Here is a 15,370-nt window from a genome sequence, read left to right on the forward strand (position 1 = left end):
AATGAATCAATTAATTGCAGTGGCATTCTGTGAAAAGCAGTGGGGAGGAAGGAGGATTAGGTAGGCCGAGTTCTCACTGTGGTTCATCTGAGAGGCTCTTTTGGGACGATCGGGCATCCTGAGGCAAAGCTTACCTGCTGGAGAAGACCTGCCTCGGGCAGGAATGGCCCAGTGTGTCTGCGTGCTCCGCTGGCTGAGAGCAGCCCAGGCCAGTGTGGCCTCGGCATGACATTCATGCTGTAGTGGATCTAAAGGTGAGGCAGCCAGAGACCTGTCATCTGCTCCTACGGGAGGTTGTCCTGAAAGGAGGTCTATTACAGTAGAGCTTTAAGCTTTCTGTAAAGTGTTTTTTATGTGTTGACTGCCAGTACCCAAAGTGCTGTGTTTAAAAGTTATCTGGACAATATCCAAGAAATAGTCATAAAGAAACAATCAGAAATGCAGCCAGAGATTTATAGTATTTATAGTATTTCGATCATGGTCGAAATACTATTTCTAATAGTAAAAAAATTGGGAATATGGGACACCTGGGTGGGTGGCTCAGTAGTTGAGCATCTGCCTTTGGCTCAGGGCGTGATCCTAGAGACCCGGGATCGAGTACTACATCGAACTCCCTGCATGGAGCCTGCTGCTCTCTCTGCCTGTGTCTCTGCCTCTCTCTCTCTCTCTGTCTCTGTGTGTCTCTCATGAATAAATAAATAAAATCTTAAAAAAAAAAATTGGGAATAACCTAAATGACCAGCAATGGAGGAATCGCAGAATAAACGATGGTAGAGCCATATGGGAACTATTAGGATCTTCATTATAAATGAATAAGTGAATGAATGTTACTTGGATTAATTTTTAATTTTCTTTGTCATTATTTTATTCATTTGAAATACAGTTTGATTCATTTGTTTGTTTAGATTTTGTTCCCTTCATTCTCGTTGATTTTGGAACATGTAAAACCTTAAGGAGACTCTCACGTCAAATTACATTAAAAGGTACAAAGCAGTCTTACTCTCCCACTCCATCCTTTCGTTTTCCCTTCCCCGCACAAGTGTTTGTATCCTGCATGGACTCTTTTGAGCTTTTTAAAAAAAGGCTTTACGATATCTTGGAAATCACTCCCTGTAAGTACCTAGAGACTTCCTCGTTTTTTTTAAACAGCATCATTGTTCTCCATTGTGTGGTTAGACCATAGCTTATGCCACCAGTCTCCTATATTTAGGTTATAGGAGATAACGTTTAGGGTAATTTTCAATGTTTTACAATTATAAGTAATGCCACAATGAATTACCTTGTGTGTATTTATTTTTGTATTGCTCGGAGTTTATCTTAAGGGTGAATTCTTAGAAGTGAGATTACTCTTATATCAAGGGTTAATAAAATATGTCATGATTTTTAAAGATATCCCCACATTTTTCGTCATAGGGGCTCTGTAATTTTACCTTCCCACCAGTAATATATGAGAGTATCTGTTTCCACATAATTTCACCAGCGGTGTACTTTAAGCTTTTGATTTTTGCTAATCTGATAAGTGAGAAATGTATCCCAATGCAGTTTGAATTTACATTTCTTCTGTTGTGAGTGCATGCAGTAAAAATCCAGAGAAGGAATTATTTTTATACTAAGCTTAATATCTCTAAAAACAGTGTCTGTTCAATGCAAAAATTTCAACAAATAAAAATAATCGTCATTTGCATTGGCATGATTTGAACATATTTTCAGATCAGAGAGGATCTATTTGTCCTGTTAATTTTTTCCTTCTTTGGAATTATGAAAATAATACATATTTCTAATAGATTCAAACCACACAGAAGTAGGTGGTATAAAAAAGTGAAGTCTTTTTTACTGCAGTCTCTTGACCCGAGGTAGCTAAAATGTATGTGTGCACATTATTTGTGAATTTTACTATTATAATCAAAGCCACGGTGAACAGTCTTCCTCCTATCTTTGCCTGCTTTCCTTAGTAATCCTTAGGAAAATTTTCTAGGTGTGAAAATATTGGGTAGAAAGGTGTGCAGATTTTAGGTTTCATTCAGATCCGTCAAACTGCTGCTCCCCAAAGCCATCCCAGAGCTACTCCCCCGACCGTGCATGCAACAACCTGCTTCGGGATTCCCGGGTGATGGGTGGGGCAGGCTGGGAGCTGGGTTCTCTGCATAACGTGGGCCTGCTGCAGCAGGTCCGGGCAGGCGCTGCGATGCCACAGAGTGTTTCATGCCGCCTGTGCGGTCCTGCTGGCTTGTCCGGTGATGCAGGGGCTGCATCCTGACCACAGTGGGGGGCAGAGGCTGCCGAGGGCTGCAGAGGAGCCTTTGAGAGAGAGAGAGAGTCAGAGCCTTGGATTCTAGTCCCGGATCAGCCGCGAGCCCAGGGACTAGGCAAATGCTTCCCCTCCCCGCCTTTACTTAGAATTAGGGTGTTGGACTGGGTGCGCCCAAGTCCTGCCAGCCTCCAGTGCGGATTCTCCTGTAGAGACTGGTGTTTTCTTTTTTGTAAGATTTTATTTATTTATTCATAAGAGATACAGAGAGAGAGAGAGAGAGAGACACAGGCAGAGGGAGGAGCAGGCTCCGTCCAGGGAGCCCGACGTGGGACTCGATCCCGAGTCTCCAGGATCACGCCCTGGGCTGAAGGCGGCGCTAAACCGCTGAGCCACCCGGGCTGCCCTGGTGTTTTCTTCAAAATACCAGAGGAGGTCACTGCCGGATTATGTCTGTTGGTGCTGCTTGTTAACTATTTTGGTGTCACGGTGTGTATTTTCTGGTCAAAAGCTAGGAAGTCACTAGGGGTTTGAATTAATTATGCAGATCGGAGAGTCAGAGCCACTGGAGGCCATGGATAAATCTTCCAGCCTGCATCTGCCATATTAGGCCACATGGTGGATTCTGGCTACATCTGTACCCAAAACTCAGTCTGCTTCCTCCTCTTGTGCTTCAGATCGCAGTGCCTTGGGCCAATGCAAGGACTTGGCTCCAGCAGATGTCTCTATTCTCCTACATCAGTAACTGCTCACTCTCTACTGGATCATCTCACTCACTGACAACCTCACATCCCGTGTGCATTTTTCTGCCCGCCCCCCCAGGATTGTTTTATTAGGTATTTTCACCTATTTACTTCCTGTTTTCTTTTCAACCCATAGGGATTGGGCTTTGGGCCCCACCACTCTGTTCATTTGTTCTTTCATCCAGCAAATACCTATTGAGTACCTACAAGAGCCAACAATGTTCTCCTTTGGAGGTACAGCATGTACCAATTCAGTGAAAAGTTCTTGCCCTTGTGGAGCTTACATGGGGGAGAGGAGACACACAGGGAGGTAGATAAGTAAATTGCTTTCCTATGGGATGGTGAAGCTATAGGGGGTCTTTGGTTTTAGAGAAAAAAGAAAGATCTTACCTGGAAAGTGACATTGGAAGGAGGTAAGGGAGCAAGTCTTGTGGATAGGAGGGGTAAGAAGGGCAGCCAAGTCAACGCCCCAAGGAAAGTGTGTGCTTTTTTTCTTTTTTTTAAAAGATTTTATTTATTTATTCATGAGAGACACAGGCAGAGAGAGAAGCAGGCTCCATGCAGGGAGCCCGACGTGGGACTGGATCCCGGGTCTCCAGGGTCACGTACTGGGCCAAAGGCAGGTGCTCAGCCGCTGAGCCCCCCAGGGGTCCCAGGGTGTGTGCTTTTGTGCTAGACAACAGCAGGAGGCTTCTGTGGCCGCAGGGAGGGGGGTGGTGGTGTGAGGTGAGAATGGAGTTGGGGGACAGATCTTATATCATAGAAGGGACAGATTGCCTCTCTGTGGGTGCAAGGGAAGGCTTGATGGGCCAACGTGGCATTGCCATCTGGAAGGACAAACGGAGTTCCCCGTGATGGATGGTGGCAGCATATTTCGACAGCATCGGTAGTTTGAGGAAGCTGAAGCCCAGAGGCCTCGTGGATTAAGAGGAGACCAGCTGGGAAAAGGAGGCAGGGCCAGCCCAAGAGGGGCCCAGGGTGCCTCTGACACGGCTTTCATCAAGGATGCCAGTGGCCCCCATTTTGCTAGATCCGTTGGCCACTTCTCCGACCATATTAATACTGACCGTATCCGCAGCTTTAACCAAACAAGCTTGCACTTATGTTGCACTTTGTGTCGTGACTTTCGGGCGCCCCACTGTCTTGGTTTCCCTTCGGCTCCCTTGCCAGCTGCTCCTGCCGCTCATCCTGTGACTGTTACCGTGGCCCAGGCTTGCTCCTCTTCCGTGTTTCTTGTACATGTGATAGATGCTCACGCTTAACGTGCTGAGTGTCCTCCCTCCTGCCTCGGGGTGCTAGGCCACCTACCAGGGCCTGCCGAGAGTCCTAAACCCTTTGTGCCAGGTTTAATCCATCACCTGCCTCAATATGGTACGAGACGGAGGTGGAAGAGGCTTGAGAGGTTGGACAGAGTTGTTGGCTGTGCTGTGCGGTTTCCCTCTGGTCTCGGGTGAAGTGAGGTGGCCTTCAAGAAAACCACTTGGAAAAACAGACTCTCCTTAACTTGAAACTAATAGAGCACCGTACGTTAACTCATAGGAATTAAAATAAAAACTTAGGGCAGCCCGGATGGCGCAGTGGTTTAGCACCGCCTTCAGCCTGGGGCGTGATCCTGGAGACCCGGGATCGAGTCCCACGTCGGGCTCCCTGCATGGAGCCTGCTTCTCCCTCTGCCTGTGTCTCTGCCTCTCTCTCTCTCTGTCTCATGAATTAAAAAAAAAAATTTAAAAAAAGACTACAGATTAAGGAACAGAGGAGGAGGAGCTAGAAAATAGGGAGACAGTCCTCACCACTGCACCCCCACCCTGACCCCGGCGTCCCATGGGCTTCCCGCTGTCCCTCAGGCCTGGGTCAGGGCAGCCTTTAGATTGATGCAAGTTTGAGGGTTCGGGTCGTGAGAGCAGGCTGGGCTGGAGTTACCTGATCAGTAGCCTGGCGTGGACTCTTTAGGTCAAACAAAGAGACTCTGTTGTCTGAGAATGTGTGGAAACACGGCAACAAGTGCCTACAGTCTCATCCAGGGCAGAAAAAAGAGTTTACAGGTGAAAGTTAAAGGGATAATGAAGGAAGTGGTTTTATGGGTGAACCAGCTGCCTAGGCCCCAGCAGCAGGACTGAGAGCTTGTCCCTGAGCAGCAGGACAGGACGACGGGGACGGAGGCCCTGGAGCAGGGAGGCCGCGGACCTGGAGGGGAGGCCTCTGTTCTGCGGGGCTGTGGGACTGGTCTGCTCCCTCCCTCCCGTGCCCCCCAACGCTCTCTCCCGTGACTGTCTGCAGCACCTTCGGCCGCACCTGCCGCGGTCCCCTCGCGTTCTCTCTCCATGTCCCCCTGACCTGACGCGACGACGTCCGCTCCTGGGGTCGGGGTCCCCCAGCTCAGAGCACTCACGAGGCTGACACACACCGACGTCCTGTCTTCCTCGTCCCGTGCCAGCCCTGGAGCCGGGAGCAGCCTTTCCCTCTGCCTGGGCCCTGGGCAGCTCCTGCCGTCCCCTGCCGGCTGCGCAACTGTCCCTACGCCGCTAGCACCGTCCCTGTCGTTACACTAACTACAGCCGAGAGTGCTGACTTTCACGTGCCTTGTAGCTCGTCCCTTGAGTGGAAATGTGAGTCTGGAGTAGATGGAGCTGGGTAAGGGGAGCTGCCCCGCGCTGGGGACTAACCGGAAAGGCACGCCCGGCGCTCCCACGGTGAACGGTGCGGGGGGGGGGGTTATTCCTGCCCCCCAGTTGCTCACCACTGGCCCCCAGGGAGACCCCTGCCCGCCTCCCCGCCTCCTGGGCAACCTCTGCTCCGCCCGCAGAGGCCTTACCTCTCTCTGAAATGTCCTGTTCTCGGGGCACCTCTGGTCCACAGCCTCGGCTGTCACTGCCTTCAGAGGCTGCCCTGTCCCTGCCACCTTGTGGGCAGCGTCCCCCCTCCTGCCAGCTTTCATGCCACAGATACCGCCCACATCATTTGCTTATGCGTCTGCCCCCTTATGCGTCTGCCAAAACACGCCTCTTTGAGGACAGGGGCTGAGGTGTTTCTGCGTCTCCAGCTCCTAGCACAGTGCTGGACCATGACGCATGCTGAGCGGGACCCTTTCTTAGGTTTCATAATACCTGGATTTGCATCGTGCTTTAAAGTCTCCCAGGTTTTTAGTAAGGATAATTTCCTTATTCCATTAACCTGGGCAGGTTAGGACAGGTGGCAATGTCCTTATTTCTAAGCTGGAAAAACTGGGCACCTGTTGAAGGGCCGCACCTGAGGGCACAAAGCCTGGGTAGTGACCCAACTGGAATTAGAGCCTGCTCTGGCCTCTGGTTATCTTGGCGGTGACGGGCCTTTGACTTAGGACAGAGGTGACAGGCCGGCGGCCCACTAGTCACGTGTGGCCTGTGGGTGTGCTCTGGCCTGCACCGTGTTTTTTTTGTTTGCTTTTTTTTTTAAATGTAAGTTGCCAACACTTAAAAAATTGGGAAATCCTAGTTGCCAGCTTCAAATCTGAGCACGTGGCAGGCCCGATTACACCCGCATGGGCAGCAGCTGGCAGGGGTGAGAGGAAGGCGAGTGCCCCATTCCTGAGCCCCTGCCCTCCCTGTTGTCTGATTCCCACATGCCTCGTCGTAGTCGTCGTCGTCGTCGTCATCGTAGTCCTCCTCCTCGTGTAGCTACTGACTTTGCAACTTCCGCTTGGAGAAAGCCTCTTGCCAGAGGGGCCGGGGGCCGGGGCCGGTGTCTCTGGCACTTGGTTTGGCTTGAGACGCCGTCGGCGCTAGGATTGAACAGAACCACGTGCAGTGGGGCAGCCCCAGTGGGTCTCCGGAGCCCGCGGCCGGCCACGGGTCATTGTGAGTGGGCCGCAGGCTTCGGCAGGGCCCCGGCCCTGGTCCTCGGGCTGGAGGCAGGCGGCGGGAGTGCGTCCAGCGGCCCCCCTCTCCTCCCCAGGACAAAGGAGGCGACGGGGTCAAGGAGCTGGACGGCTTGAAGAGCGATCGATTAAGGACCATCCAGCTCAACGTCTGCAACGGCGAGGAGGTGGAGAGAGTGGCGGAGGTCGTCCGCTCGAGCCTGGAGGACCCTGAGAAAGGTAGGGGGCACCCTGGCCAGCGGGGTGCCGCAGCAGCCGTCCTCAGGGCGCCTCGCCCCCCGTTGGCCACTATCTTGCCAAAAGTCCCCTTTCGCTGTAGTTGAAGCTCTTCCTCTTGCGCGGTGAGGAAATGTGAAGGCGAGTGGTGGTGGGGCGCCCCGACGCTGACCCACTGAGGCAGCGCCCACTGAATGCCCACTCCAGACCACGTGGTGGGGACGCCCAGACGGCCGGGACGCCGTCCTTGTCCCCAGGGCCCTTCCAGGTGGATGGGAGGCTAACCCAGGGGATTTCCACAGCCCTCTCAGGAAGGTGCCCGGGGCGGAGGGAGCCCGGCTGGGGTGGGGTGGGGAGCCCGTTGGTGAGGGCAGGTGGTGGCGCAGGGCCGGAGGCGTCCCGGAGGGGGCAGAGCCAGCAGCGCTGGGAGTCGCATGGGGTGTGCTGGGGGCCGAGGTGGTGACAGCAAGTGCGGGGGAGGAGGGAGGTGGCCCAGGGCGGGGTTCCGGGACAGGGGAATGCCCTGCCAGCCGGGCCGAGTGTGGAGGGTGGAGCCTGAGTGCTGGGGCACAGACCTGGGGTGCTGGGGGTGAGGAGGCTGGAGGGGGCGGGCACAGCTGGGGCCAGGTGGTGGATGTGCGGGGGATGACGGAGGGCGTGGGGGCCTCTCCGATGCCTGGTGCTCCCCTCCTCAGCTGGAGGGGTGTCGGGGTGGAGGGGAGGCTCCGGGGGCAGGTGCAAGGAGAGCCTCCTGGGCACGCGAGCAGTCAGGGGCTGGGGACGGGGCAGGCAGCCCAAGAGATGTCCGGGGGCGCCAGGCTGCGGAGGAGCGGGCGGGGGGGGGGGGGGGCTCGGGACACAGCACCTGTTGGCCCAGTGCCACCACCACCCCGAGGCGGGCCGCGTCAGGCCACCCTGCCGTTGGAGGAGAGGCCCCTGAGCGCCCTCCCGGGAGAGAAGGCAGGCTGGGTGGCGGGCCCACCGTCCCCTGAGCACCCTCCGTCGTGGACATTTACTGCGCCCCGAAGGACCATCTCTGCAGAGCTGGGCGCTGCTAGGCCCCTGCCAGGGACGGAAGCGCCCGCGAGCCGGTGCAGCCGCGGGGCGGGGTGGCAGGCCTGGCAGGGTGCACCGCAGGGGAGGCACCCCCCACACCCCAACCCCGCTCGGGCTGCGCCCAGGCCCCACCGCCCCCCGTTGCAGAAGCCTTTCCATCTTTAGGATCTGGAGACACGGCGGTTGTAGACATGCATTCATCTGACAACACTTCTAGAGCATCTCCTGTGCCCCAGTGTTGCAGGGAGGGAGCCAGGGGCAAGAGGCGGGTTGAAGTTGCATAAAAAAGGAAGAATGAGCCCGGCTAATGGTTTAGGAGGGGAGGCGGAGGCTGAAAGCGTCAGCCCTGGCCGGCTTGCTCTTCCTGGGAAGCAGAGAGGGGTGAGGACCCCCTGGAGAGGTCTGCAGGGTGGGGTGGGGGAGGTAGCAGCTGCATCAGCACGAGGTCACTGGGGGACCTGAGGTCACTGGGGGACCTGAGCTTCAGCTCAGCCGCTGTGGGGAGTGGGAGTGAGAGCTTCAGGAACACTTTGTTAACCAGCAATTTCCTTCCCTGATAAATGTCCTGAATTCCCCATAATTGAAGGAGAAGGCGCCAGAGGTCAGTTGAAGCTTTAATTTGGGTAACGCGGAAGGAAAGCAGCGAGATACCAATTACTCCTACCAATTACTCCGTCACTTGCACAAACTCATTTCCATGATTAAGTTGGAAGGAGAAGCAGGGCCGGTTCTGCAGGCAGGAGGACGGGCCGGAGGACATCTCTGCCCCGAGGCTGCAGGCCCTGCAATCCCCACGCCCCACAACCTGGACGGCCCTGCAAACAAGGCTGCCCCTTGGTGCCGCCTCCCCTAATCCGGCTCTGCCTCTGATTTCCTGGGTGCACTGAAGCCGTCCTCTTCAGGGCCTCGGCTTCCCTGGCTGTAAGGTGGTTGCCAGAGCTCCAGGGATCCTTCTAGCACCGGTGTCCACGGAGTCCACAGAAGCCATCAATCCCCTACCTGGTCTTACAGGAAACGTTCGACCCAGGTGTACTCAGTGTACGTGTGCTCCAACGCCGTGCTCCACCCGGGACCACACAGGGCGATAGGTGTTCTCTACCTGCAGAGACCAGGTGTATACACGTGGGCTGCGGGGCTCAGCAGTGACAACCGGCAGATAGTGTGTGTTTCGGCGACGGGAGATGGGAGAAAGGAGTAATGGCCCGGGGGTCTCCGGATGGAGCAGGACTGGGGCTCCACCTGAGGCCAAGTCTTAGCTGAGCCTCTAACTGCTGCGTGACCTCGGATGCTGGGTCCTCTCCCTGGTCCTCCGGAGACCAGGAGGCCTGGCCTGGAGCACTCCTGAGGTTCTCCTGGCTTCTGGTCGAATGCAAGCAGAGGTGCAGAGGCAGGAATGCTTATGCAGCACAGGGTGCGGGATGTGACAGTGTGGAGCAGAGTGGGAGTGAGCGAGCCGAAGGGGGGCTCCAGGCCGGGGACCCCTGGTGGGCGGGGTCCAGGTGGGTCCCGAGAGTCTGTGCAGGTAGGTGGAGATGATAATTGGATGTTTTAGACTTAAGGGAAGGTCACAGCCAGCACTGTAGGCCTCTCTGTCTCCTGTTGTTCTTGGTGACTCTAGAAAGAGTCCCGAAAGCCTTGGACAACAAGTGGCAGGTTTTGGGGGAAAGGCACAAAAGCGAGGAGGGGGACGGGCTGCAGGCTGGTGCGTGGTGTGTGAGGCCAGGCCTGCGTGGTGACTGCGGTCTGTCCCATCCCGTCCAGGTGTGTGGGGCCTGGTTAACAACGCGGGCATCTCGACATTCGGGGAGGTGGAGTTCACCAGCATGGAGACCTACAAGGAGGTGGCGGAGGTGAACCTCTGGGGCACCGTGCGGATGACAAAAGCCTTTCTCCCGCTCATCCGGAGGGCCAGAGGTGAGTTGGAAAGGGATGTCCTCCCGTCCCACCTCTTCACCTTTGCTTAGAACGGAAAGAGGTCCCAGCGGAGCCCACATCCACACACCCCAGTGAGGCTGAGCGCAGGACTGTCCGCTGCTGCGCGGTCCTGGGGACGGTGGAGGTGCCGTGGCCAGGCGGGCGGAAGGGGACGTGTGGTTCCAGAAAGGAGGGCAGCCAAGAGGTCAGAAGTCTCAACGGCTGAAAGCACAGCAGCATCCCACTCTGGGAACCTAATCTAGAACCTAACCTGGGAACCTTGTGCACAGAGCTGTGGGTGTACGTCACCTGTCGATACAGGCGTGGTTAAGTAAACTTGGGCTCGTCTGTTCTATGGGTTACTGTGGCATAGTAACCCCAAAATAACACAATTGCCGTAGCAGCTAAAATACAGTAATAATAATAATAATAATCAAGATTAGGAATTTGGAAAAGAGACAAAACACTCAAACCGTGTTAGGGAGCTAAGAAGTCACTTATTTAGGTTTCCCCCCCAGGGAGCAAACAATGATGGCAGAAAGGGGATGATCCATAGATCTCTCCCAAAGGTGCAGCAATGAGGATGAACCCAGAGAGCAGCTGTAGGGTTTTTTATTTTATTTTATTTTATTTATTTTATTTTATTTTTTATTTTATTATTTTATTTTATTATTTTATTTTATTTATTTTATTTTATTTTTTATTTTATTATTTTATTTTATTATTTTATTTTATTTTATTTATTTTATATTTTATTTTATTTATTTTATTTTATTTATTTTATTTTATTATTTTTTAGCTGTAGGGTTTTAAAAGAAAACCTGACCTTTCAGTGGCTTCCAACTTCAAGGTTGGAAAAGGGGCCTCCCCGCGGTGCCCAGGATGGGGCTGGGCCCCAGCTTCCTGAATGCACACCCAGGGCCAGCAGGTCCGGGTGTGCTTGGACGTACTTGGATGGGCTCCACCTCCATCCGGCTACCCAAGGCTGGGCCTGTGGGAAAGCCTCTTGAAGTCACCACTCACTTCCAGGGCTAGAGGCTCTGTCCACATGTCCTAGCCCTGAAATCAGATTCAGAACCCTGGTCCTGCCTGCTTGCAGCCGGAGCCCTGGTGGGGGCTGGCAGTTCCCCTCTTATGCTGGGCCCCCCTGGTATGCAGCCCTGCTCATTTCCCTTGCCCTGTCTCGCCTGGCACAGTCAGGGGAAATCAGGGGGGTCAATCCGGACATATGGGCCTGGGCTGTCCTTGATCATTCAATTAGAAGGCCCCCTGACTGGGTAGTTCGGAAGGCCGGGCCCCAGCCCAACAGGTAACGAACCAGGTGTCCAGCCTGGGGCCCAGGTTCCGGCCCGGGCTCTGGAAGCATGCCGGGCCCCAGGCCCTCTGTGCCAGTCAGTGCCTCCTGAGCAGGTGTTTGCTGTCTTCCTGTGCAGGCCGCATCGTCAACATCAGCAGCATGCTGGGCCGCATGGCCAACCCGGCCCGCTCCCCATACTGCATCACCAAGTTCGGGGTGGAGGCCTTCTCCGACTGCCTGCGCTACGAGATGTACCCGCTGGGTGTGAAGGTCAGTGTGGTGGAACCCGGCAACTTCATTGCTGCCACCAGCCTCTACAGCCCTGAGCGCGTCCAGGCCATTGCCGACAAGATGTGGGACGAGCTGCCCGAGGTGGTGCGCACGGACTACGGCAGGAAGTACTTTGATGAGAAGATCGCCAGGATGCAGGCCTACTGCAACAGCGGCTCCACAGACACATCCCCCGTCATCGGGGCTGTCACCCACGCTCTGACCTCTCGCAGCCCCTACACCCGCTACCACCCCATGAACTACTACTGGTGGCTTCGAATGCAAATCATGACCCACTTGCCCGGAGCCTTGTCGGACAGGATCTACATACACTGAAGAGTGCCCCACCGGGAGGGAAGAGGGATCTTGTGCGGCCACCTCCTGATTACCTGCTTGTGCATTATCCACAGTCCCGGGGGGACCTACTACCACTTTTAGCATTAAGCAGAGGAGACAGCCCAGCCCCACCTGTGTGCACAGTGAGGGGTTTGGGTCTTCTCAGCCAGGGTTCGGCATGGTGGGCAGGGTCCCTAAATCTCAGGGCAAACATGGTACAGCCATCTTTCTGAAGTTGATCTCACACAAAGAGTCTTGGAAGACCTGTTTGTATGAAAAACAGATTTCTTATAAAATCCAATACAAACCCTTTACGTTGTATTTATTTATTTATTATTTTTTTTAACCAAATCCTTTACATGTTAAAGCCAAAACATTCGTTCAAAAACCGATTGCCCTTGATCCTTAAACCAACCCTGTAAGAAAAAGGGACAGATGCCTTCTTCTGTACGTGAAGGATTTGCGAACCAAAGAGGGTACACAAGTGACCTACTTCTGGCGTATAAATGCTCCAGGGTGGGTGTTTCCACGCTGCTGCAGAGGCACTTCCCATTTTGTGTTCCAGGGCTGCTCTGGATCCAGGTGTGTGAGGAGCCTGCGGTGAGCTCGGTGTCCTCGCCTGAGCTGTACATACCGCGTGCCCAGTGCTGCGGTGCGTGTCCCTGGTGCCCGTGTCGTGTTGGCCCTGCGATTCCAAGGGGTGGGGACATTCTGGAAGTTTACGTCTGAGATTTCCACAGCCTCTCTTAGGACGCGTGTGGAGGTGCTTGCTGGCTAAGCGGTTGGTTTGTTTTTGGTTTGAGTCTGCTTAGGTTCTCCTGGGGTCGGGCCCTGTTGATGGGGATCCTGGGCAGGAGCCATAGAGCAGCCTGCACCTGGGGTGGTCCGGGTTCGCTGCCTGTGTCAGGTGGTGCGTGCACATGTACACACACGTGCGCGCACACGCACTCAGGGGGCCGTCACTGATCCCTTGCCTTATGTTTAATTAAGAAACAGGTCACTGACTGCAGGTCACGTGACAGTGTTATCACATCTTGGCTTCGGGGTTGAACGTGCCCATCCCTGTCATGGGCCAGAGCCTGGATGTGTGGACCCGAAGCAGCCGTGGCTCCCGGTCGGGCTCCTGAGCCTCGGGGACCCGCGAGCCCCGCTGGCACCATGCCCCCCCGCGAGTGCTGGGCCCCTACGGATTCGGGGTGCCCCCACCAAGCCCGTGGTTGCCATCCGCACCCCGGCACACCCCGGCCAAGGACGCGTTCCTGCCCGGCGAGCAGCTGCCCGCAGACCCGGGGCGCCGGCGCCAGGGGAGGCCCAAGAGCAGTGGGCAGCCAGGGCTGGGCCCGGCCGCTGCCGAGAGCAGGGGCGTCACGGGACGAGCATCCGCCGGCCCTGGGCCTTGGTGGCCGTCCTCAGCACGAGTGCCCTGCGAGGGCCGTGGGGTGACGCTGGCAGGCGGGGAGCCCTCCGGGGCCGCTGGTGGCCATGGGGTCACACCGGAGTCCCATCCTTCTGGGTCACAGGCCTGGCCTTTGTGCGGATTTTATGAGAGATGGACGCCGCGAGCCCTGGAGCCCCTCGTGTGCACGGCGCCCTGGGACCCGGAGGGAAGGCCCCTGGCCGGGCCGCGTCCTCCTCGGCTGGCCTCCGCCAGTAGGGCCGGCCTGCACACCCTCTTTCTGGGGGCCCGGGTGCCGAGAGCTCATGCTCCCTGGAGCCCATGCGGCAGCAGGGCCGCTCCGGCCCTTGCAAGAGACGCGACGTGCCCATTTCACAGATGACCTAACTCGGCCCCAGAGAGGGAAAGTGAGTCACGTAGTGTCACAGGGCCTCCGTGACAAGGGTCTGCTGGTCACCCCGCAGGCCCTGGGGACTGAGCAGGGCAGGGTCCCCGCACGCAGACCCTCACTGCTCGCCTGTCCGCAGAGCTGCCCCTTCTTGGGGTGGCGGTGAGGGCGGCCCCACGCCTGGAGTGGGAGCAGGAGCTCTGCCCCCCGGGGCTGGACGCTGGGTGAGAGCTTCCCGCGAGATGCGTCCAGCGGGGTGCGCCCGGCTTCCCCCAGAGCCTGTGAGCAGCGGGGGTGCGGGGTCCGCTGGCTCCCCCCGGGGGGCCTGCTCACTCCCTGCATTTCCACCGGGCCCGGCTCTGCGAAGCCACGAGCTCCTCTGGGTGCAGGTAGGACCCGAGCGAGCAGCGGCTCCCTCCGCCTGGGCGGCCCCAGGCTCAGACTGCCAGTTGACAGCGGGCACGGCCTCCCCGGGTCCCGCGGCAGCCCCGGGGGGTCACCGTCTCCTTTTACGCATAAGGAGACATTCCCCCAAGTCTCTTGCCTAGCGCGGGATGGGACTGGGGGGCCGAGCCAGATCGAACCTCCAGCACGGAGCTGGTGGCGCACGACGAGCAGGGCAGATGGCACCAGGAGCTAAAATAAGGAGGAGAAAAAATACGTCCTTATGTAAGAAGAGTCCGTAGCACACGCCGGGCCGCTCGGAGCGCAGCCACAGGAGCCTCCCGCTCCCGCCCCCTTTGGGAGAGAGCGACCCCCAGGAGGGGACAAGCCGGGGAGCCCGCTAGTGTCTTGACCGGGCCAACGTGCCCCCCGGGCGTCTCCGGCCGGGCCCAGCCTCGGGCTCGGCTGTGCTCCCGCGGCGCCGGGGGTGGTCGGAGCCCAAGGCTCGAGGGGCCTCAGACCAGGATGGGGAAGGGGGGTGCGGGTACCGGGGGCGCTGGCCTGTGGGGGCAGCTTCAGGAGCGCGGAGGGGGCCAGCTCCCTGGGGGCGAGGGCCAGGGACGGGGCTTGGCTCAGGCCTGGGGAGGCCGCAGGAGGGAGGGGAGCTGAGCCTTGGAGCCCCGCAGTGACGGGGAGCTCATTACTCCCTGAGACAGCAGGTCCCTGGTTTAGGGCCAATTTCCCTAAAGCCCGAGGCGAGACCGACCTCCTGACGTAGCTCCTGGGGCTCGGAGCCGTGACCCCGAACCGCGCGGATCATCGGGTGTTGGGAGACCGCCGGCCGGGTTCGGAGGCCCAGCTCCTCACTGGACAAGCCTTCCAGCCCCCCCACCCCCCTGGCTGAACAGGGGCTCCAGCTGTGGCCACCCTGTCCTTCGTTCTTGGTGGCACGCACAGCTGAATGGCCCCTGTGGCCCCCCAGCAGCAGGAACGTCTCCGCTGGGGGAGATGCCGACAGCTTCTGCCACGAGTGCCTGTCCACGAGGCGTGACCGAGCCTCCTCCCTCCCCTGACCCGCCGACAGCTTGGGGTCCGCCGGCCACCCGGGCCGCAGATGAGGCAGCCGAGCCTGGGGGGGCCGAGCCTGGGGGGCGCCGAGCCCGGGGGGGGGCGCGGTGAACCAGGCCTGCCTTCGGGCCCGGACCCTTGCTTTGCTGCTAGGCTGCCTCGGTGTCCCCGGCAGGGCCCTGGCGCCGCGCAGCCCAGGAG

General features: G+C 57.1%; 1 protein-coding gene across 4 annotated transcripts in view; it reads left to right on the plus strand.

The window, feature by feature from the left end:
- The window catches only part of BDH1 (3-hydroxybutyrate dehydrogenase 1), a 33,369-nt gene extending 21,124 nt beyond the window's left edge, over positions 1-12,245 (plus strand). For all 4 annotated transcript variants that reach the window (XM_041770416.1, XM_041770444.1, XM_041770424.1 and 1 more), the window contains exons 5-7: positions 6,922-7,063; positions 9,878-10,030; positions 11,464-12,245. In XM_041770416.1, coding sequence (XP_041626350.1) covers positions 6,922-7,063; positions 9,878-10,030; positions 11,464-11,933 — 765 coding nt within the window. In that variant the 3' untranslated portion in view covers positions 11,934-12,245. The remainder of the gene's footprint in view (positions 1-6,921; positions 7,064-9,877; positions 10,031-11,463) is intronic.
- Positions 12,246-15,370: the final 3,125 nt, after the last annotated feature.

This window comes from Vulpes lagopus, chromosome 1, assembly GCF_018345385.1.
Source record: "Vulpes lagopus strain Blue_001 chromosome 1, ASM1834538v1, whole genome shotgun sequence".
NCBI classification, from domain to species: Eukaryota; Metazoa; Chordata; class Mammalia; order Carnivora; family Canidae; genus Vulpes; species Vulpes lagopus.